This window comes from Heliangelus exortis, chromosome 10 (assembly GCF_036169615.1).
Source record: "Heliangelus exortis chromosome 10, bHelExo1.hap1, whole genome shotgun sequence".
Lineage (NCBI taxonomy): Eukaryota > Metazoa > Chordata > Aves > Apodiformes > Trochilidae > Heliangelus > Heliangelus exortis.
This window is the reverse complement of record NC_092431.1, coordinates 17,867,705-17,891,906: the sequence shown is the minus strand read 5'-3', so window position 1 is coordinate 17,891,906 and position 24,202 is coordinate 17,867,705. Positions and strand designations below refer to the sequence as shown.

General features: G+C 44.0%; 1 protein-coding gene across 2 annotated transcripts in view; it reads right to left on the bottom strand.

Moving 5' to 3' along the window:
* The window catches only part of MAML3 (mastermind like transcriptional coactivator 3), a 248,419-nt gene extending 241,902 nt beyond the window's left edge, over positions 1–6,517 (bottom strand). For both annotated transcript variants that reach the window (XM_071753777.1, XM_071753778.1), the window contains exon 1: positions 4,637–6,517. In XM_071753777.1, the coding sequence (XP_071609878.1) occupies positions 4,637–5,101 (465 nt within the window). In that variant the 5' untranslated portion in view covers positions 5,102–6,517. The remainder of the gene's footprint in view (positions 1–4,636) is intronic.
* Between the last annotated feature and the right edge of the window lie 17,685 nt (positions 6,518–24,202).

Genomic DNA, 24,202 nt, shown 5'->3' with positions numbered 1-24,202 from the left:
TTTTAAAAAACCACTCACAAGAGCCACAGCATTCTTCAGCACACAGTTTCATGAATTACTTTATCCATGATTCAGTGATGCAAATTAAGAATTTATACTTTTCACTCAAGATACATTTTTCAACAAAAAGGAAGGACTGGGGGAGAGGGGGGGGAGCAGGGGAACTATTTTTCTGTGCTGGACTATCTGCCAACAAGGATTTCTATAATCCAGAATATATATTCTGTCCCTACTACAAAGCAAGCTGAAAGGATCACCCTGCCCATCTCCCTTCCCTCAGGTAGAAGGGAAATGTGATCATTAACTTCCATGAGGCAGCTCATAAGCCCAGAAGGGGTAAAAAACAGTATTGGAAAATACCACATTTGCCAGCCCCATCTTCTCTAAGTTTAAAGCAATTCTGAATTGGCTTTGGCTGGGGAACAGGAAAGATGATCTGAGGGGTCATCTGATTTCTGTGATCTAAATAACATTCCATGTTTATGGTGTTTAAACCCCTTAATGACTGGTTTTAGGGTTGGAATGGGTCAGCATGATGGTAGCTGTCAAGCCCATCATGATGCTAAAGGAGAACAGTCTGGAAGAGCTTTTAAAATAGGAAAAAGCAGCTCCAGCTCCTTTATACTTTGGCGTAGAGCTAAGTTGTAAATAAATGTGCATTACAGGGTCACCATGGTAATTATAAACTTCAGAGTTTCATTGAACAAAAAAATGACAAAAGATGCACAGTAAGATGCACAGGGTTGTTAGTGATCAGAAACAGAAGTGATAGGACTTCCAGTATGTATTCTGTATTTACCTCTTTATTATATACTCGGAGATCTATTATATATTAAATACACACACAATATCTTTGAACCACAGACAACAGCATGGATGAAGAGCCATAAAAGTCTTGCCCTTAAAAGAGGAAACAAGAAGGCAGATTAGCTCACAAACAACTAAAGAACTGAAATAATGTGTTGATATTTCCTGGAACCAGTCTGAAGATGAGCAGCAGAATTTTGGACAGACTGCAAATTTTCCCAGTACTGCCTTTGAAAACCAAGCTGGTACAGCACTCTAATAATCCAGCTCAAAGGCAAGGAAAAGAATTTTGGCTTTTGCCAGCTTCAGCAGGGAGGGGGGAAGAAAAACAGGTACTCCCAGACATTTATAAACAATTTTAATTTTCGTGCATGTCCCAGTCAATGTCTGTATGGGAGCAAACTGGTGCTGATACTCTCTGCTCTCCTCAAGTACAATTATAAATCCAGATATTTCAAAACTCAGCTAGTGAAAACTTGGGCTGTACCAAGACATAAATTCAGACTGGAAAGTCACAAAATACAGAAAGAAGGAGAAATAAATAAATAAATAAATAAATAAATAAAAATAGGGCTCCCACTGATAACTCTTTGTCACTTGATAGAAAGTCCAAAACAGTGGAAACTGCATAATGCCTTTCATCAACTCAGGGTTTAAACTGTGGGGGCAGCAACAAGAAGAATGGTACAGGCTGGAGAGTTGCTACTCCTTTAAATGAAGAAAATCCGAGTGCACATCTTTAATTGGTAATGATAATTTAAAAGACATTTTTTACCCAGCTTGCTGAAGGGCACCTCTCAGCATCACCTCCCAGGAGGGGCCTTGGGCAGCTGCTGCCCTGACCTAGACTGCATCTCCTAAACCTTTCCTTTGGTTTGCTCTGATAAAAAAGAGTTAGAAACAGTGTTTCTTGCTATCCTCACTGTGTTTGTTGTCATTTAATTCTGACTGCTTTATTTCCAAATTGTGCAGTTTAATAATCTGAGGGAAGACCTTGGTAAGGATCTTGTGTGAAGAGTAAAGCAGTAGCATAGCCATATCATTGTTACACTGTAAAACTCTCAGCAGTTCACCTGAGAATAAAGAGAAAACCCCAAAAAATGTAATTTATTGTTTTCTCACATCAAAATAACAGTTGAAAATAAAGCTGATCTGGTTTGGCAAATAAAAATCACCATTCATATAACCAGTGAAAACTTATCAAACCATCATGAATGCTAGAAATTATCAAGTTTGGGTTTTGTTTTTACTTGGTTTTTTTTTAAGCATAATTGTCTCAAAGAAAACTCTTTTCAGTTGTTTTAAAATGGGTAATTTCTCAGGTTTTTACTATTACTTTCATGAACCCCTAATGTTCTTAGACATGAGACAGAAACTCTACAAGTGAAACAAGGCAGAGAAAGTTTCTAAACGCTTTGGCAACATTTGTGTACAAATTCTTAAACAAGAAAAAAATATTGCCCACGGGAACAGATGATGATTTTTAAGGTTCTTTCAAAACTAAACTATTCTATGGAAATATTTTTTTTAATAAAGTATTAGAATTTCTCTTTTTAAGATGGAAAGCGCAGGGTACACCAAGCCTATTGATAAAGATCGTAGCAGAAAAATTCATTTAGGGTGAATTTCTTAGCAAACTGCCCTTTAATTAGGTTACTCTTAGCTCTTCAAGTGCCCAACCTGAAACAAACTGGGAATTGTAAGATCTGTAACTGCATTTCCTCCTTTTGTTACTTTGTTCCCACAACTTTGACATTGTAGCTTTGTGTATCTGTCCTTAGATCTTTAGGGAAGGCCCCCAGATGAGCCACCGAACTAAAAACCTCGGGGTTTAATGCTTTAAGGAGGGGGTTGAGAAGGAAAGGGAAGGGCATCCCCCCACTAGCGAGGGCCTAGCAGCCCAGGAGCTGCTCCGGAGCTGGATGTGGACACAGCGCGTCCCTGGAAGGGGTAATCCTGAGCTCTCCTAAGCCTCCTGCTCCTTCCCCTCAAAAGGGATTTGAGGACAGTTTGCCTGACGACAGATAAGTCACTGCTCACGGACTTTGAGCCAAGGCAAAGCCCCTCGGTACGGGAGTTCCGCGTTCAGCCCTCGGCGCGGATCAGCCCGAGAAGGAAGAGAAGAAACGCGGCGGTGCCTGGGTTGGTAACGCCAGGAAAGCAACGAGACGTCAGGGAGGTTTTTCTGCTTCCTGTTTGCGAACCAACACGCAGAGAGAGACACATCCCCGGTGCTTTGTGTGCCTCCCCGGTGCTTTGTGTGCCTCTCCCCGCCGCCGCGGCAGCCATCCCGCACCCCCGCCTCCGGTCCCGCCGCACCATGAGCCGGGGCTGCGATCCCCGCCGCCCGGGAGGAGGCCGGCGGGGCGGGAGGTGAGGGGGGGGGGGGCTGAGCTTTTGTTTGCTGCTGGAAAAGCCTTCCCCAGCTCCCGGCCCTCAATGAGGAAGCGAGGCCGGGGAGCAGACAGCGCCGGGGGAGGGGGGACGGGGGGGAAGGGGGAGGCTGCGACCAGGGGAGGACCGTCTGCCCAAGATAAACATATTGCTCCTTGCTCCCACATGCGGGGAGGGGGAGGAAGCGAGGGGAAGAGACGCCGTCGGGACGGCCTCCTCCCCGCCGCTTTGTCACCGAGACCCCCCTCCAAGGCGGGGGCCAGCGGCAGCTGCCGCCCCGCCAGATCCTCCCGCACCGCCCCTCGCAGCAGGGGAGGGGGAGAGGGAGGGACGTGCGAGGCTTGTAAACCACACGCTGCCATCGCACCTCCCCTCCTTCCCTCTCTTCTTCTCCTCCTCCTCCTCCTCCCCCTCCCCGCCACCCATTGTGCGCCCGGCAGAAGGCGAAGATCCAGCGGCCCCGTGTCCACCCCCGCCCCGGCACGGCACGGCACAGCCCCGGGCGGGGTGGGGAGGGGTGGGGTGGGGGGGGCACGTCAGGACACACACGCGTTTCCCCTTCCGCAGTTGCTCGCTTGCTCCCGACGGCCGGGACACACACACACCCCCGAGCTGCTGCTGTCGCTGTCGCCGCCGCCGCCACCCCCATCCAGAACGACTGTCGGCCGCGACCCGCTATAAATAAGGCTGCGACAGGGCCCAGCTACCTCCGCCCCCCCGCACCTCCTTTTATTATTCATCATCGGTGCAGGCTGGGAGTGGGAAACTCCGCTTCCTACTTGCCGCTACGCTCCTACCGGCTCAGCCCCCGCCCCTTTCTCCCCCCCCCCCCCCCGCCCCGCTCCTCGCTAAGCTCCTTAAAACCCAAGGAAACTTTAGGAAGCGGTTCAGCGAGAGGAGTGGGGAGCCAGACTCCTGCACGCCGGGGCAGCCCAAGCGAGAAACCTGCCCAACTTTTTATTCCCTCCCTCCCCCACTTCCCCCGTCATCTCCCGCCTGCGGAGCCAACTTCCACCTTCCTCCGCGGCGGGATTTCAAACAGCGGCCACCCGAGCCCCCGGCCGCCCCTCGCCCGGGGCAGCTGTCGCCAAACGCGCACACAAAACCCTCCTCCGGCTTTCGGCAGCCCACGGCACACGTCTGGCACCGCTCCTTCCCTCTCCCCGGGGCAGCTCTTCCGAAAGTGACGGGAGGAAAAAAGTTTGCTGCTCCCCCGCTCTCCCCCCTCCCCTGCTTCCTCCCCCCCCCCCCCCCCCCCCGCCGTGAAAAGTTGTGAAGCCTCTCGCTCGCCCAGCCTGCCCGCGGCCCTGCCACCGCCAAAGTTGAGCCGAGAGCCCGTTCCCCTCCGGAAAACAACGGGGGCGACCTCCAGCTCACCCCGGCGAGAGACTCGAAGCGGACAGCGCAAGCCCCCTCCGGCCCGCATCCCACTTACCATGATCAGAGTGTGGTTCCTCTGCTCCGCCGCGGCAGGCTCGGCATCTTGCTGCTGTTTGCTCTGATGCTGCTGCTGTTGCTGCTTGCTGCCGGTGCCCGTTTTCTTGGCCCTCTGCTCCAGGGTCCGCTGGTACAGGCTCACCGTGTCCCTGCGCTCCAGCTCCAGCTGCTCCGCCTGGGCTTGCTGGTACCTGCTCTCGCAGTTGACATGGTGCCGCCGGCAGCCCTCGATGCGCTGCCTCAGCCGCTCCACCACCGTGCTGTGCTTGGGAATGCCGCCGCTGTTGGCGTTATTGTTACCGGGAGCCGCGGCAGGAGGAGGAGGAGGAGGAGGAGGACCGTGGGGAGTGCTGTTAACCCCGATACCGGCACCGCCAGCCCCGCTGAGGCTGCTGTTCAGGTTATTGTTGATGCAGAGGCTGCTGCCATTCGCGGCGGCAGCGGGGGCAGCGAAATCCCCCATCCTCTTCCCCGTGCACACTATTTTGGAAGAACTTTTTTATCCTACCCTTCACACACACACAGTCTCCTACGGGGTCCTGATGGGATACTTTTTAGAGAACCGGGAGGGGGGGGGTGGGGAGGGAGGGGGCACCACCATGTATCAGGCAAACAGCGATCCCAAGCAAATGTTTCTCTTTCCCCCCAGCCAATCCCTCTCGAGAAGCTCCAAAACATTAAAAAGAGAGAGGGAGGGGGGGAAGGGAAATAAAGAGCGAAGGTGCTAAAAGGTTATCACCGGCAACACAACCAACAAACACACACACACAAAAAAAAAAAAAAAAGGACAACAAACTAAGCAGCAGCAATTCGGGTAAGCAAACTCCAGGAGATATCAGACCAGTTCCTTTCCTCCTTTTTCTTTTTTATAATCCATTATTTCAAAATAGATTCCATGAGATTTCCGGAGGTTCTGCCAAAAGCCGTCTCTCCCCATGTATAAAGAGAAACACACGCTCCCCTCCACATGCACACACATACACACCCGTTCACACGCACGTTCGCACACGCACATCCAAGCACAGGCACACGCCGGGCACACACGGCACACTCACTCGGACTCCCCGGCATCAAAAGACAGGCAAAGCCGCTTTCTTATTGTATTTTCCTTCTAGAAAAAAGTTTTGGTGTTTATGCCGCACCGTGTTCGCAAAGTACTTTGGCTGCTCAGTTGCATTTCAACAGGAACCTAAATAGCAAATCCTCGGGCTGGGGGAAGTAAACACATGAACAATCCGGGCCGAGCTGGGAAGAAAAAAAAAAAAAAAAAAAAAAAAAAAAGAGGAAAAAAAGAAAAAAAAAAAAAAGGAAAAAAAAAAAGTAGAGCTCTGAAGTCTTTGCAAAACGTCGAGCTGATACAGCCTAGCGCTTTGCTTTGCTCTGCTTTGCTCTGCTTGCTGCTGCTCCTCCTGCCACCACCATCACAATGATCAAATGCTCTCCTCCTCCACCTCCTCCTCCTCCATGCCAGCGGAGTGATATCAGGACAGGAGCGCTCAGTAAACACCGCAGCAGCAGCGGCGGCGGCGGCTCCGGCTCCTCCAGGCCGTGAGGCAGACCCGGGGACAAGGTGCAAAACCCGGCACGGACGTCGCCCGGCAGGAGCGGACATGGCGCGGGGTCGCCCTCAGCGCTCGCCCCCGGCCACGGGGTGCTCGCCGGCGGCGGAGCGGGGCCGGGGTCCGACACCTGCCGCCCCCCGGGGCTCCCCGCTGCCTCCCGGGGCCCCGGCAGACGGGGCGGACACCGCACCGGGCCCGGCGGCTGCTGCTGCTGCGCGCTGTGCCCGGAGCTCGGCGCTGCGGCGGGCAGCACCCGGCCCGAGCCCCGGCGCTCCCGGGGAAGGGGAAAAGCGGGGGGGCAGCGCCTCGGCCGAGCCCCGGCTCTCCGGAGGTCGGAGGATGGGGAGGTGGGGGGGGGTGGGGAGGCCGTGGTGGGCGCGGGGTCCCGCGGGACCGCCGAGGGGTGCGGGGAGTGGGGGGCCAGGCTGCACCCACCCCGCGGCGGGGCGGCGGCGTGTGCCGCGTTTCCCTTCTGTGTAAACTGTTGCATAATGAATGCAAACAGAACCCGGAGCCCTGTGCCTCCCAGACACGGGGCTGAACTTTCTATTTTAAACAACAGAAGAAACATGACACGTTTGGGCAGGGACATTTTTTTTTTTTTTTTTTTTTTTCTCTTCCTAGCGAACGGTGGTGGCTGCCTCCACTGAGTGCGCGGGTGATTAATGCATCAAGAATAACAGCTCGGGAATCCCGGGTTTTAAAACGTTTTGCAGACAAAGCTGTTGCACGCACAATCCTAACTGGTTGTTATCTTATAACTAGCAGCACCTAGATAAACTACTGCTATCTCAGAGAGGCACCCTTGTTCTCTCACATGCAGCTGGAAATAAAATTGGGAACTCATACCTGAGTCATGAAATCTGATTTAAAACATCTTAATTTCTGCCACTGCAGATTAGCATAGGCTACAGTTTCTAAGTTACTGACAGCGGTAAAGAGCTGTCTTTGTCTTTAAGTGCTCAGCAATACGATACTTGCTTTTAATTTCATTCCTGTTGCAACAATTCCTGACTAGGTCTAGGTTGAGCTGGAAAATAATAGTGGGCCAACCGAAATAGTAATTAGTAATTAGTACCTTCCCTGTGCTGGGGGCAGGGAACATGCCTGCCCACCCCTCCCACCCCCCTAAAAACTTTTCTTTAGTATCAGTTTGAGAACCGAACCGAAGCTACTTACTGTTCTCCGCGATCACCGATTACTCCTTTATCATAAACCAGGGAAAAATCTGCAAATCTCTCATCATTTACAAAGATCGGTATCTTTATGTGGAGCCGGGGGATGTGGAGTAAACTCTTTGAGTTTTCCTCTCCATCTGACTCCACAAAAAGCAGCATTAATTGGTTGTATATAACATATATTAAAAGATTGAAGGTAAGAACCGAGAGGGACAAGAAGGAGGAGGGGGCTTTCTGTGTTGATTTTTTTTTTTTTGTTGGTTTGGTTTTGGTTTTTTTTAAAATTGTTTTTTTGTTTTGTTTTGTTTTTTAATTGAAAAGTGCCATCAGGCCAGAAAGAGGCGGTGAATGAGGTTTAACTTTGCTCAAGACATTTTTGACTACCCCCGCAGTGCCCCCTGCAGCCCGCCGGCCTGAGTGCTGCCTGCCTCAGACATCACCCAAGAGCTCTGCAGCCTCCCTCCCCAAGGACAGAAAAGTTTCTTAGGGCCACAGAGTCAGAAATGCATGGAAAGCAGTGTTGGTTTAAGTTTTTTTGCTGGCCACGTTTTACAGAAGTCGAGTTCTTTTCCAATTACTGGGATAAATAGCATTTTTCAGTCTATATGGAGTCACACAAAAAGACCTTAATTTGCCTCACTTTGGCAGCAAACAGGGTATTTTTAAAGTGCACGCTAGAGTGTTACAGAATTAAATTCCAGCCTAATAAAAATCTAGGAATTTTTTATCTCTCTGCTCCATACCTTTTGTTCTGTCAGGCTTCCCGGAGGTGATGATTTGAGTAACAAGTTTTGTAGTCACCAGTGCTTAGTGTTAGTTTTGCAAACAGACCCATCACCTGTTTTCTGAAGAAACAAAATGAAAAACAACAAACAAAAAAATCTGAATACACTTTAAAAACAGTTTACTCTGATCAAAAGATTTTTTTTTCTACTGGCTGAGGTTAAAATAAAACTGAGAAAATATATATCCCTCTATTTCCTGACTCACTTTAACAGCAACAGTGGTGATACTTGCATTGTTCCTTAGTACAAACTTTTATAAGATAAAGCACTATCCCCTATCTCTAAAGACAGTCAATAGAATCACTATTTCATAAAAAATGTCAGTCATGCTATGGTATTCTACAGCTATCACCCAGTACCTAAGAGCTAACCAAAACTTTTCATCCTACAGGGGAGTTTTCCTTTAAAGCTAAATATTGTAAAATGGAGATATGATTTCAAAGTTAATTTTTGCATCACTTTTATTTTAAGAATAATCAGTCAGACAATTACTAGCCTCTGAAAAACTCAGCTTAAAATTTAGGGTACTATTTAAATTCAGTTTTTGTGCATTGCAACACTTCTGCTAAGCCAGTGAGTCTGAATAAATAAAAACAGGGGGAAACCCTCAGATTATAGCCTGGACAATGCAAGAAACAGAGATATTTCAGCACTGTTGCTGATTATTGTTATTAAAACAGATGTTCTTCACAGCCTTGACCAAACAACTCTATTCCATGTTCAGACACAAGCAGAGACTCTTGCTATGGACACATGAATTTCCATTTATGACCACAGATTTACACACACTCACCTCTTCTCTAATAGTATATTTTTCATACACAAATGTGTACAATTGCTCTATATTTATTTTTTTCCCCATGCACATCAGCTTTAGGAAAGTGGCTTCACAACTGGAATTTCAAAAGAATCAAATCTATCAGAATGAGGTGATGTAAGATGCACTTGCTGCTGGCAGCAGCTGAACACCAATGCCTACCAGGATCAGCTGACAGGACACTAATTACTGGTTACAGAAGATGATTGCTTGGTAAAGGATCTACTCAATGAGTTAGGATTTTGAAAAATTACAAAGTGCAGGCCTGATCTGTGGAAAGATATGCAGCCTGAAAATACAGCATACGTTCTCAAGATGATTATCATGACAGAGATCTGTTTAATTAGGAAGAATCTATTTTAATGCTGAGATAGGAAAGAGCCCAGCTGGGAGAGGAATTTAGAGGAAGACACAGAAACATGACTGTTAAGCTGACAGCAAGTGCAGCCTAAGCATGTTCCAATGACAGCTTCTAAAAAAAAAATTCATCTCAGCGTTTAATCAATAGTGGTTTCAGAACAAGCACAGCCTTAGAGATAATGGAGCCAGTCATATTAGTGGGAGGAGCTCCCTAAAAAGTAAAGAAAAGCAAGATACTGAACCCACTTGCCTTTTGTTAGCTGAGGCAGGGGCTACCCAGTAGAGGTGCAACATTAAAAATATCACCAGGAGGATAAACATGAATCCCACTGTCCAAAAAACCCCACATTTCAGTTCTGGGTGCTGCTGGTCAGGTTGGAAACTGCAGTGATTGTGGCAGCAAGTTCCAAAGCATCTTGGGGCAACAGATAAACCTTCAGAGTGGCCCCCTGGGTAGAAAACTTTCTGAAAGCTCCTACTATAATTAAATGGTTTGTGTCTAAATGGATGGATGACATGGACACACAGGCATCTGCAGGAAGGTGAAACTAGAGTCAGCCACAGAGTGTGTCTGCTGAATATAGCTTTGGAAAGCAGTGAACAGACACTTTTTGGGTCTGTGAGAAGCAGGTTTCTAACACAGTGAAAAGGGTTTGGGAAGATTGCTGATGAAGGTTCTCTTGGATTCAGTGCTCTCTAACTGAGCAAAGCTAAGTGCATGTTGCCTGCTACATCCCTGGTAAAAAAAGAAGAAGAATGTCATTTGGGGAGTAGTTAAAGCAAAGCCATATAGTGGAGGGTTGGCTGAAAACAAAATAACCCCACAACCTCCGTGGATCTATCTGTGAAATCCAACTACAGCATGGCAAAAATTCTCAGGACAGCTGGGGTGGCCACTAGCTACAGCTGTCAGAACATCCAGAGCTGCAGGAATTCTTCAAGGGATGAACTGAGTCTGAAGCAAACGAAGTTACTCGAAATAGTTAAGGAAAAATTATCAAGGCTGGAAAGGAACAAAAGAACAAAACAATGAAGGTAGGAAGGGGAAGCAACAAAGAAAATCTGAGTTAAAATTGCAGATGTCAGAGCTTTGAAGCATTGCAGGAAGTGGAGTGGTCACTATGTGTAAACACAAAACCACAACTCTCAAAACTACCCACTTGCCAGCTTATACATTTCAAGTTGTAGAACATGGGGAATCCAGGTTAGAATTTTTAAAAATCTTCCCAGTTGTGAGCAACACTGAAGGCTTCGTTCATCAAGGTATTAGAGCAGGAGAGGAACACACCTGACTACACAGCTCAACCAGGGCTGGAAAAACAGGGGGAAGGAATGCAAAAGGAGTTCTTGTTATCTCCTGATAGGTCCCAAAGAGTGAATGCCATGAATTGGCATTACTACCCATGCATCATCCTGTCAGATCCGTGTTCTTGAAACCCATCCTAGTTTAGGAAGCAGAATTAAAATAGTTAGTCCTGATATACCTGGGTATATCTTGCTGATATATTGAAATTCTGGTTCTGGAGCTAACAGCTGTAGGGGATATCCATGGAGAGAGGTGGCAGAGAGCTAAAGGAGGGAAAGTAAAACCTTTGCTCAGGTACAGGCCTCATCTAAGCCTTGGATCTGTCACACTGATCTCAGGAGAATAACAGGATTGAAAAGGAAAAGGCAAGAGGGGGGTTGGGAGGAGGGGAGAAAAAAAGAGAGAAGAAAGGACAGTAGGAAAAATGCCAGAGAGATGCTTTTGGGGGCTCCTTGCAGCTAAAACTACAAATATACACAAAAGAACTTAAAATTCTGTAGCCATTCATAACAAGTAGCCCACTGCTTCTCAGTAAAGACTGCCCCATCACCATTTAGCTTGATATAACAGGGTAACAAACAAAAAAAAAACCCATCAATAAAACTGAATGCCAGCTTTGGGGATGAGGAAGCAGCTGGGGAAGTTTATTTATTTTTTCTCTCCCAGGAAATTGCTGTTTGGATGTCAGCTATTTGTAAGAATTTCACAGTGAATATGATCACACTGAATTTTCTGATCTGACAGAGAGCCTGAACCTGTTGAAAACTATCATTCATCCTCCTTCAGAAAGGAGACTGATGACTGCTCTGCAATCTTGGGCATCACCAATCAAGTTTAATATTCAAACAAGAATTTTTTAATAAGTTCTTAAATTACAAGGAAACAGAAATAAAGGCTCATTTTCCACTGTGATAACTTTTTTGTAAGATACATGTTAAGTTCAGTCAAGACAGAGAATACAGCATTTGCTTCCCTGTGCCAATGTGCTGACACCACCAGCACTTCACTTAAACTGCAATAGTTTACAATCTACAAAAAAACACAGATACAGCATGAATTTAAGAACCTGTTAAAAATACATCAGTAAGGTTGTAGTCTTGCAGTCAATGAGTTTAAAACCACCACAATCAAAGTGCTTTTGCAACCCTTATTTGGCTTCCTCACTCAATCCACAGTATGATGAAGTCTTCAAACACACCCTCAACCACTGGTTTTCCACAGGATGTTTGTTTCATCTGTACACAGAATTGTCAGAGCTCACCAGTGAGCAGCTCCTTAATATATTTTCTTTGTTTTGTTCCACATATCACCTCATGTCTACTTCCTAATTCAAACCCTGTTCACAGATATTAATTTCCTCAGAATGGCCACCACTACTGCTCCTGAGTGTTCCACAATAAACTGATTTTCAGAATTCATTGCAAGTGAGAGGTCTGTGCTCTTACTTGTGTTTGAGACTGAAACCAAAACAAATAAATTAACCTTAAAAGGTTTTGCTAAAATGCTTCATTGAAGATTATTATTTTTTTAAAGACATAAACAACTTCAAGTAGACATTGTTTGATAAGAGCAGCTCACATCAGCATCAGTTAAATCTGTAGGGGCTTAATGTACCTGCTAGACAGAAGCCTCTTCTCAAGTCAGGTACCTGGGAAATGGGGAATACAAGAAGCAGATCTTATGTGAACTGAGTTGCATCACTTAAGGTGACCCAGACATTTAATCTCTAACACATGGAGTTGAATCACTTACCAGCAAGCCCAGAAATTAGACCCTACAGGAAAGAAAAAAAATACTACATACTATTTTGCAGTCTTCTCTGACTTTTTTTACTCTTTCAGTCAAAGGAATCCTTTTCTGTAGACACACCTTTCAAACAGCCTTTGCTGAAGAGAAGTCAAACCATGCTGAACTACTGGGTTCACAAAGTATTGGTCAGGGAAAGTTTACCTGAAGCCAGAAAATGCTAAAGAGGTAAGAAATGAAAATAACATAAACTCCCTAAAAGGAAAGGAAAGACCCCTTTTCATGCTTTGCCATATTAACAAAAATACAAAACCCTGTAACTACAAGCTACACTAAAACCCAAGGCTGCATTCAGGCTATTTCCAGAGTCACTAAAGTTACTGGACAACATTCATGAGAAGTCTAGGACGCCTTCCATCTTAGCTCAGGCTTGCAGTGAACTAATGGTTTACAGCAAGCAACAGCTGATTAGATTCCAGTTAGAAAGAAAAAAAAAGAGCCCTCTCATAGTGTGAACAGTGGGACTTGAAATAGATCACTTCTAGAGGCTGTTGAATCTCCATCATGGAAAGTTTCAGGAACAGGTTTGTCAGGAAAGACACAAACTGATTTTTGTCATGGAGCAGGGGGATGGATTAGGTGATTTCTTAAGGTTCCTCCTGGTCATTATTGTTCATAACATTACCATTATTTAGGGAGCTTGAAAGCTATAAATATATTTGTTTATAGCTTCATCTATTCAATTCTGACTTTGGTGTACAATAAGGAGGTTACATATGAACCTCTGTATGGTTGGTTCAGACCACAGATAGCTAGCACAGAGCTCTGGCTTCCACAGTAACCATGGGATGGGACACTCAGGAAAAATAAGAATGGTTTAAACACATCCTGCCTCCCAGCCTTCAAACCTTAAGTTACTTTATGGGACTTACCTGGTTAGTAGACTCTATGGTGTCTCTTCCATGGTTTCTTCCAGTCTCTCCTTGCATCTCTACAAACTCCTTGATCCAGAAAAGTCATTTGAGGAGGAATATCCCAGGTCCACATAAGCTGTCTGAACAAATGGTTCCTCTGCTTTTTTTCTGAATGAAGCTCTTGCTAACTGCTTCCAGTAGCCCCCCTGCTTGTATTAGAAGAGACAGTGAAAAGCTAATCCCAATCCCCTTTTCCCCACACCTCTCAGTTCTGCAGACCTCTTCTTACATTCCCCCTATGTCCTGTTTTTTTCAAAATTAGTATTCTTGGCTATTCAATAAATAACTACTTAGCTAGTTAGGCCTCAGACTAATTTTTGCTCTGCTCAGTAATAAATTTACCAGTTTATCTGTCAGTATGTTGTTTGGTTGTTTTGTTTTTTTTTTCATTTGGATATGTCTTCAGCTTTTGGAATGACACTGTCTTCCTTTCTGTAGCCTCATTTTGCTATTTGGCCATGACTTCTTCTTTTTTACTTTCTCAGGCATCTCTAGTAAATTGTGTGTGCTGGCATTGTGCTTCCTCTTTCCTGTCCTTCTGTAGTTTCCCCTTTCATGGACTTAATTGTCCTGGGTGCCACTCTTTGCTTTTTGCACAGTTCACCATGTTGAAATGAACACAACAGTGGTGGATATTTTGGCCTCTATTTCTTCCCTAGGATACTGAATTTGAGAGTGTTATTCTTAAAGAGCAGTCTAAATGTTCAGCAAGACATATCTATGCATATATGGATATATATATATTTATGTGTGTGAGTATATATATTTTTTTTTCATTGTATATAATTGTGCAAATCACAATGCTGAGAAACAACTATGAAGGTTCTGGTTCTTCCCAGATAGAACCAGACACAAGTGAGGGTTCATTGGGATCTGACCTCATTTCTGAGTTTGCCTGAAATATACACTGATAATAATTAGCATTTATTGCATGTAGCTCTCAAACCCTCCTAAGCATCATTACTCCTCTTTGCAGAGAAATTATGAGTCACAGAGCAGTGAAGTGACAAAAGACAGTAACCTGGGATTCTTAATTTCATTCTGCTTTCTATATTGGCATCTCCTTTATTTACTAGGAACCAGTAACTTTGCAAACTGTTGGGGCCATTGCTTTCAAATAATTCTATTATAATTATCCTTCATTTTATGTGGTGAAGTTGCCCAGATGAGGTGTTTGCATCCTTATTTTCAGCCCCTCTTTTGTCTGCATTCAGCAAGTATTTGTGTTGTAACAAAAAAACGTAGCATGATTTTCATGCAGCAGATATTTTAAGGTAATTTCTTAGTTTCTTAAGCTTGTTTTGCACTTCATAGCTCACCAAGGCATTCTAATTGAATAAGGCAATACAGACCCAAAGTTGTTGGGGCTCTGAGCTCATGGATGTTCCCAGGATTCCTGGGATACATATTCTAGAGAAATCTGACACTGCAGACCAAGAATAACAAAGCCTAGGTACCCAGTCTATAACCAATACCACATAAATCAGGATATAAACAACAATATTTTTAACTTTTCCATGGTGTAGCACCAAAACCAATGTGTACAGGGCTTTTTACCTCATTCTTGTCCTATGAGATGTACAGTTACTTCTTTTCCACTTCCCCTGTCTGACTCCCATTTCTTCTCTGAATTTATGCTGCTCATTCAGAATTTAGTAAAAAAGTCTTAGTTTTGCATGTCTCAGGGAGAAGGGAAAAAGCTGAATTGCACACTACCCAGTGGGCAGCATTTATTAGTCCTTCCAGCACTCCTGCACACATAAATGTCATTTTATTTAGTAATGTTTTGATGCTAAGCCAAGTTGTGTTGCAGATCATCTCAAGCTGGGATACCCAAAAGTTATTCCCTTTAGCTCCATTTTACCAGTTTTAACTCCATTTTACCATTTTTTTCCAAACGTAGCTATGCATGTTGCCAGCTGAAAAATAAAATAAAGCTTCTTTTTGGGGCTTCTTTGGTGTTTAATAGCATGCTGCTGCTTTAATATCTACCTCAGAGTCACACCATTCAGCTGCTGTATGGATTAGGTACCTTTGTGTGCATAGGGGCAATTCATGATCTGTGAAAATTAATCAAGTTGAGTATGAAAGCATCTAACTCTGTGCAGACAGGGAAAAAAAAAACCACCAAGAAGAGACCTGAAGAGTACAGAGTATAATTCCATCAACAGCTAAGACACTGAAGTGGCAGAGTTAGTTATTTCTTAGATGTCCACACCATTTTGTTACTAAATGTACAGCCCATTAGAATGTATAGCAGCTCTAGAAACTTATTTATTTTTACATGGTTCCTACAATTTTGCAGCAGTGACACTGAGAAGACAAAAATTAGATACAGTTTCCCCATTTTTCTGTCTGGTACCACAGAAAGAGGACTGTCACCACTCCTGCATTGCCTGGCACAGCAGCTTGATTTGAATTTGATCTTCACGACACAGGAACAATAGGAATTTGGTACTCTACCAATAATTAAAATTCCCTTACAGTCATTACTAATTCACTGCTTCTTAGCTCTGCTGAATCAGCATCAGGAAAAGCAATGTCTGCCCTTAATCACTGCCAGCAAGCAGTGTCTCTGCAAGGGCAGAGTCAACAAAGAACAGGATTAGGTAGACTGGCAGTAGCTGTATCAACTCCTATGCAATCGTTTTAAAATTATCTAAAATCACTAACCTTCCACTTCTGGAGCATGTGGTTCAATCCTTTGTGTAGCCATGCATGAAAATGAGTTCAGCAATCTTGGCCTAACCTCCACAGAATCATTCATGTCATTTGCCATGATTGGCAGATTTTGCTGTGGAGAAAGAGGGGATATGAATTAGAAAATAAAAGTCAGGTTTTGTTTGGGTGAAAAAAAAAAAAATCAAACATCAATAAATCTGAATGTCAGAATCACAGAGAGGAAATTCAGAGCTGAAACCCGGGACCTTCCTGCAACCCTAACATGGACAGAATTTTAAAAAAATGGAATAAAAGGCAGGATCTACTGTAAGCACAGTGTAGCACTCATCATGGCATCATTGGAGCAGCCACTTAAAAGAGTGCTCTGAGAAGGATGGCTGCACACCTATGGACTCCTGAAAGCCACTCTGAATGCACCACGTCCTCCTGTCCACAGGAGATTATCTCAGTGCTGCCTGCTCTGGTGGAGTGGGCAGCTTTCTGTCCCAAACATGCCCTAAGTTTCCTGAAGGTCAGGAGCCCTGCTGCAGCCTCTGCCGTGGATTCAGGGGTGCTGCTTAGAATAAAAAGTTCACAGTTTGTTGCTTGACAGTGAGGAATCACAGAATCCTAGAATTGGCTGGGTTGGAAGGGACCTCAGAGATCATCAAGTCCAACCCTTGATCCACTCCCGCTGCAGTTCCCAGCCCATGGCACTGAGTGCCACATCCAGGCTCTTTTGAAATATCTCCAGGGATGGAGAATCCACCCCTTCCCTGGGCAGCCCATTCCAATGTCTGAGCACCCTCTCAGTAAAGAAATTCTTTCTAATGTCCAACCTAAACCTCCCCTGGCACAACTTGAGACCTCTTGTGCCCTCTTGTCTTGCTGAGAGTTGCCTGGGAAAAGAGCCCAACCCCCCCCTGGCTCCAACCTCCTTTCAGGGAGTTGTAGAGAGTGATGAGGTCTCCCCTGAGCCTCCTCTTCTCCAGCCTCAACACCCCCAGCTCCCTCAGCCTCTCCTCATAGGATCTATGCTCAAGGAAGACCACAACTCCCTCTTTTCCTTGTAGAAGCACATCCTGGACAACAAGGATATAAATTAAAGCCTATAAATACACATGGAGAAAAAATTAGAAGAGGATAAGAATAAGAGTCAGAGAAAAGTGAAGAATGGCAACACTGAACCTGTCACAATCCTCTTCTCCCTTGCTTTGGGTCACTGACTCTTAGATTGGATCTCACATGAAATAAACCCAGGTGACAACCACTGAACTACCCCATTAGGGACACTGGGAAGTCTTTTGACTCAGGTTGTACATACAACAGCCCTCTGTTTAACTTTTTCTCCTTATGTATAATTCTTTTTCTCCTCAACAAAACCTGAACTTGGCATAGTTTTAGAAACCAACCATACAACCATGCACTGTCATTTCCAAGTTTAAAGGGAACTTTGTGTAAGATTTATCTGGTTTACTTTAATAAAATCAGTAAGGGGATGTCTGAAGCACCTCTGCAACCCTTCAGATGGCATTTAGCACTCCACTGCCTCTGTGTTATGTGGGGAACCCTGCAAAGAAAACTCTATGGTGACCAACTTGGATAATCAGCAAGGAAACTGCTTCTGCTCCCATCCAAAACCTTGGATGAAATCCTGTCAGATTCACAGTGTAATTCCACCAGTTGTACAACAACTTTCTACCTTGCACAGTGGTAGCCTACACTTAAATCTCTAATGCAGATTATTTGAGATGTGATTTGTTGTAGAAAATATTTCAGTTGTAGAAACTCTTTTATTCTTTTCCCTCCTCTTGGATACGTATTCTGCATCCAACACCATACAGTCAGGCTGCTGTTATTCTCCTTTTTCCCCTCTCTGGGTTCTTTGATAATGTGGTCTGCTTTCAGGAAGAGACAGTGCCACCACCACCAGGAATGAAATGCCCTGTCATACACCTAGGTTGTAACATGAAGATGTTAAAAAAAAAAAAAGTCTTTTAGCCCACCCATTTTAGCCCACCCACCCCTTTCTTAACACTACTTTCAAGAACTATCATTTAACAACAAAAAATAGACAAAGCATAGGAATGACAGCAAAATCCAACCCATCCTTTGGGTTGATTCCACCCTGCACGTTAGACCCTAATCCCCCATAGCCTTATTTAAAAAGAGGTGGCTGAAAGGTGCTGTAGGATTTATAAAAAGAAAACAGAATGTCTCAGCCTGATGCCAAATAATTCATTGCCTGAGTTATCACTCTTCAATCAAAAAGTATATGAAGAAACTCCACAAGTCATTTAGACAGCAGTCACCATGGAGTTATGCTGGCCTCTTATGTCAGTGATGAAACAGCTCAATTCCCTGACAGTGCTGAGTTATCCCTTTTAGCACTGGCAGAGCTGCCAAAAGAGTCATCAAGGCTACAGGCATGGAAAACGTGAGGCCTCTCCAAATTCCAGTGATAAAAATCCCATTACTTTCATTTAAGTTTTGAAAAAAATCACAACAATGTCAACCACAGTCAGGCAACAAAATGGTGAATTTAAACTCAGTTCCTGGAAGGAAGTTTTCTCCCAGACCATCATCTTCAGGATTCTGTTCCCACCTCCCTCTGCCCCAGTCTGTCCCATAACCAAACACCACCTGACAAAGCCAGTAGAAAACATTGGGGGATTTATTACAAATTGTAATCCAGTCACTTTGGATGTGGATTTTCTTTCTCTAGTTACAGGAATGACTTAGTATAGGAAGTTGTTAATTTTTTGTTGCACTTCAACATTGCTAGAGAGGTCACACTCTGAGTATAGGTGGTGAGAAATAGTTCTCTGCCTGGCCTGATTGCCTTTAAAAATCCTGAAGAAAGTAAAACTGTGTTATTCTCTTGTATAGTTTTAAATATTAATTTTAAAAACCTAGCATATAATGAAAAAAAGCAAGTTTTGTGGGTCTGATTTCAATTTGAGAAGAATTTCTGTTCATGTTGCACACATAAGCTCTCTTTTAACAGTCCATAATAATAAACTCAATAAATGATTGCTAGAGAACTTTCTTAATTTTTCTCCCTCTTAAATAAGTGTTACAGACTTCCAGTGGATGTCTTTAATAGACATGGTTATTAAAAAAAGTATTACATAAAATATGAACTCAGACCATTTTTGTCAGTATTACTTTGATAATTAAGACCTGAATTTCTACTATATCTTCAAATTAGTACATTTATGGCTAATGCAAACAAAAACTCATCTCCAAAAATTATAAAACTCTGTCAGCATCCATAGCATTCATGTATTTAAAAAACTGACTCTGCTTCCATTTACAATCATTCCCTATTTTTACAGATTTAAAAGCTGGCCTTAGGAATGTGTTGGAGCTGTTTATGCCCATATGCATTTTTTTCTTTTTGTGCTGAGAAAAACACCCACTTTTTTAGCTCCTGGGTGCCAATGAGTTTTTTTTTAATATCAGGTATTTTTCTGAGCTTTCATAGCTCAAAAATAATGCCAGTTTTGAATTAATTTCTTACAACGCATCAGCTAACAAATATATATCTTTGCATTTTTACTGTTTTGGAAATGTTATTTAAAAAATACTCTTTTCATGGCAAAAAACCCACCACAGGGGATGTCTCTGGGCCACACTGCCAATAATACTGCCTGGGATATGTACATGAAATCACACTTATGCTCCTGCCATAAAATAAGCCTTGGTGCTCTGATGTGAGCACAGTTATTTATCTCCAACAACCAGGCTATTTATTCACCTAAGTAAATACAGATTTATAAGCCTCAGATCTGCTCTCTTTCCCTCCCATGTGCACAGATAACCTGTCTCTATGTAAACTGGGAGGTGTCTGAGTACTCCTGAGTTCCTAGGTCTTCATCTTGCCTTCAGAGTGGTCTCAGCCTTCTCCCTCCACAGCCTGATTTCCACAGAAACACAAGGCACAATCAGGTGGAATAATGGCAGTTTCTTGGTCTGAATAAAGAGGAGACAGGATCTAGGACAACCTTAAGAAACATCTGGAGCCACGAGGTGCTTTTGAGTTAGGATTTACTGAAAGCACTAAAGTTATTCTTACGTATTTTTTTATTATAGCAAAATATGTATTTTAAAACCCAGTAAATTAAAGCAGCCTGCTGTGCATCAGCAGTACACAATATTCTCTCACATGTTTATTTTATGAATGAGAGAAACAATGGCAGAATAGGCACTACCTTGGTGAAATTCACCTCCCCATCACAGACCACTAAATTCTCAACTCAAAACTCTACCCTTGTCTCAGCAAGAGACCTGTGAGGCCAAATGCATTGAACACTGAGGCATGCAATGACTTTGAACTGGAAACACCACTGATGCCCAGTTTTCTGTGCTTCCTTGATGCTGGGATACAAAAAAAATGCCTGAAAGCACATCCAGAAATTCTTAGCACTTTACCTTAAAAGTCTGAAGACACTTCCAGAAGCTTTGAAGAGCATCGTGGCTCTACAAACCTGATCTCAAGCACTGCAAGAGATGCTCATGTGTACAGGTGCTTTAAAAGCTTGGCCACTGTTTGCTGTGCAAATCTTTACACAGCTGCTCCCAATAACTTCAGTGTCACAACTTTTTCCAGCACTCAGCTCTCTTAGAGTCATTGAAAAGAGCAGTTTGAGAGAATCCTCAAGGGCTGTAGGATGAAACTGAAGGGATTGTGTCCTGGTTTGGGCCAGGATAAAGGTGATTTTCTGTCTTGTGCTTTTGCTTTCAGCTCAGTCTCTTGTAAGCAGCTGCACTTGCTGGAATTAACAGCAAGTTTCTCAGTCAGTGGCTGCTGCTGGGACTGATAACTCCATGGTTATAGGTACAGCCAGAGCCTGGTGTGCAGAGCCAAGGACACTGCTCAGCTCTGAGGAACATTTTGCCCTCCAGAAGGAGTAAAAAGGTCCCACCTGCAGCCTCCTTTGGGGAGGAACAGACAAGACAGATGCCAGAATTGACCAAACAGAGGATTCCATCCCATACCCCTCATACTCAGGATAAATTGGGGGATCACGAGGGTCAAATCCCTTCCTGCTTCCCCTTCTTCCCCTGTCCCTGTTTGCTTCAGCATCCTGGGAGGATTCCATCCCTTCCTCTGCCTGTGGTTCTGATCCATTCCAGCCTGAATCCCTGTGTTCCTGCTTCCAGCTCCCAACTGCTGCTGACTCCAGGATTCCAGCCTGGACTTTCCCAGGGCTGCCCTGCAGCCTCGGTGGTGACCTGAGAGTTACTGGGGGAAAGGGGGGAGGAACCTGGGATCAATTTTCCTGTGTATTTGTATATATTTAGTAATTTTTCCTATTTATCATTACTGTTTCATTAAAGCTGTGTAGTTTAGTTTCCAGCCCATCAGTCTCTCTCCCTTATTCTCTCTCCTTTCTTTATCAGGGAGGAGATGGGGGGTTAATACAGAGCATCTGTTTTTGGGTTTAATTGCCAGGCCAGTGTCAAACCCTGACAGATTGCATTTGTTTCATAGAATAGAAAATTTCACCTGGAAGGACCTACAGTGATGGTTTAGTTCAGCTGCTTGATCACTTCTGGCAAAAGTGAAAGTTTGGTGGTACCAAGGGCATTGTCCAAATGCCTCTTAAAACCCTGAGAGGCCCAGGGATTGATCACCTCTCTAGGAAGCTTCTATGGAGACAGGAACTTCCACACAAGCAGCACCTCTGCTTTGTGGGTGAAGAGTCACCAGCTGAGGGTCATAACTCCACGCCAGACACTGGTTTTAGTCAAGCCACTAGGATGTCAGGCTTCAGAAGAATAATCTTCATTCAGTAGTTAATAATCTTCATTACTTAGGTTAAAATTTCAAGCTCTTTAAGAAGTGCCAAGAAATTTTAAAGAAAATGAAGGCTGTTTTCTCTAACCTCCTAAGTCTGCTCAGGAGAAAGATATCAGTGAGAATTTATAAGTAAATTAGAAAATAAAAAATAAAAGCTATCCCAAAGCTAAGCCTGCCCCTTAGACATACTTCAATTCATACCATGATTCCTGGTACTTTTTCATGGTGCTGAATGAAGAAACTTCATGTTTTAAACAAGAAAGTGCATTTGAGAAGTTTTTCAAAAGCATCCCAGTTTTAATACTCTCTACTGGTGAGCAGCCATAATAACCTTGAGTTGTCTCCAAGATTCAATTCAGCTGTAGCTGCCTAGTACCTACAGCATCCATAGAAAGTATGAGGTGTGAAGCTCAGAAATTTTGTTTGAAAGAACTGCTGATGTGATCAGACAACACCTGAACGAAACAGACACCTCATGACATAAAATAACTCATCTGGATGGCCCCAAAAAGTGTCTACAGCTGAAAAGCAGAGTGCAAGGAAAAAAAAAAAAAAAAAAAAAGCAAGTCACACCCATCACAGTTCTGCTGTTCCCATAAATATAATCCAGCCCAGCAGATAATCCTGCCTACCTTTACATCTTCCCTCAACTATGCACCTTGGCTGCTTCATCTGCTAAAGACATAAATCATGGATCATGGTTGCTTGGAGAGCCCAAAATTTAGAAGGAAGTAACCACAGAACAGGGAGTTGATGCCTGACTCTGGCACCTGGGAATAGCTCTGAGTAAGCTGCTGCTTTTCTATCAAGAAAGAGTGGGATCATTTGTTTCCTCTCTAGGCACATACATTTCATAGCAACACATTCTGTTGCTGTTTAGGATTCACCAGCCACTTCCATTACAAATGTTCTTTTCCAGAGATTTATAGCCAGAGCTTTTGTCACAACGCCCAGTGCCAGACAAAACTTGCCTCATTTGGGGTTTCATTGCAAAATCAGGGCTACAGCCACCTTCACAGAATATTTTTCAGTTCTTTTGGCAAGCTTAAAACAATTATTGAGTGGTATTAGAAAACTATGTAGCTTAAGCTCAGTAGTCAGCAAAACCTCTTCAACTCCAAATTGATTTAGCTGTTTAAAAATCAAAATAGGGAATCCCCTGCATTCAAAGCAGAATCAACATTGAGTGAAGGGATGAATCCCATGGCTGAAACCAAAGAAAATGTTTGTATGAACCCCAATGAGAGTCAAAATAGCTGCATTTTGCACTGCTCTACTTATAACTCTGTAATTTTAAATGGTAAGAACAAAAATAGGCATTGCAATATGTCAGCTCAATTTCATTTTTCTTTCCAACAGACATAAATCAGTCTAATTTTTTTTTCTTTCGTTGAGAGTAGCAAGATAAATAATGAATAGTTTTCCAGACAGTTTTAGAGGGATTTCTGTTACTCAAGTTTTAGTCCTTTGTGGCAGGACTTCCTGGCATCTGAATATGTCCTTCCCATCATCTGACTTCATTTAGGCCATACATCTATCAAGAAATATGTAATGATTTAAATAAGACATCTTACTCAAGTGGGGGCTAATTAGACCACTGTTTTTACTCTCTCCATCTCCATTGTACCCTTCAAATCAGCAGCTCAAGCACTGCCCACACCCCACAGCTTCCTCTGAAGCTGCAGAATTACAACCAAGAGCACTTTACAACAAGGAGCACCTTCCTGCCCAGACAGTACCACGCAGGCTTTGCTGTGGGGACATCCCTAAGCAGGCTCTTGCCTTCTTATAGTAAGAGAGCAACAATTCCCTCCTCCCTGCCCCAGGAGAAGTACTAAAAGAACAGGGCATTTCAACCCCTGACTCCTGAATTGTACTTGGCAGCTCCTTGAACTTCACCTGCAGCGCAGGATTTTCTCTCTTAAAACACAGAATCCTTGCTGCCATCACCCCAAAGTTCCTGGGGAACCTAAACAGTGTCCTGAGGCATTTGAGGGGCAGGGACATCAAGTATAGGCAGATGGTGCAAGCTGCCAAACCATGCTTTGCAGTTGGATAGCACTAAGATCACAGAGGGCACTTACGTGCTGATTAAATCTCTCTCTTTGAATCGGTTTTTAGGTCTAAAGAAAGCAATACCAGATGCATTGGGTGTTTTGCTCAAAACAACAGAAAAATCTGTAGTTGGGGACAACAGAATTTGCTTTCTCACATCACGTCAGGCTTGCAGAATTGTAGCATTCTGACAGTAAAACTGTATTACACAGGGAACTGTGGAGTCAGCTTGTACAGACAGGTAGCTACAGCTCGTCTGAAGGAATCCTGTGCCACATGAAATCACCCTGGGTTTTCTCTTACACGATGCTGAA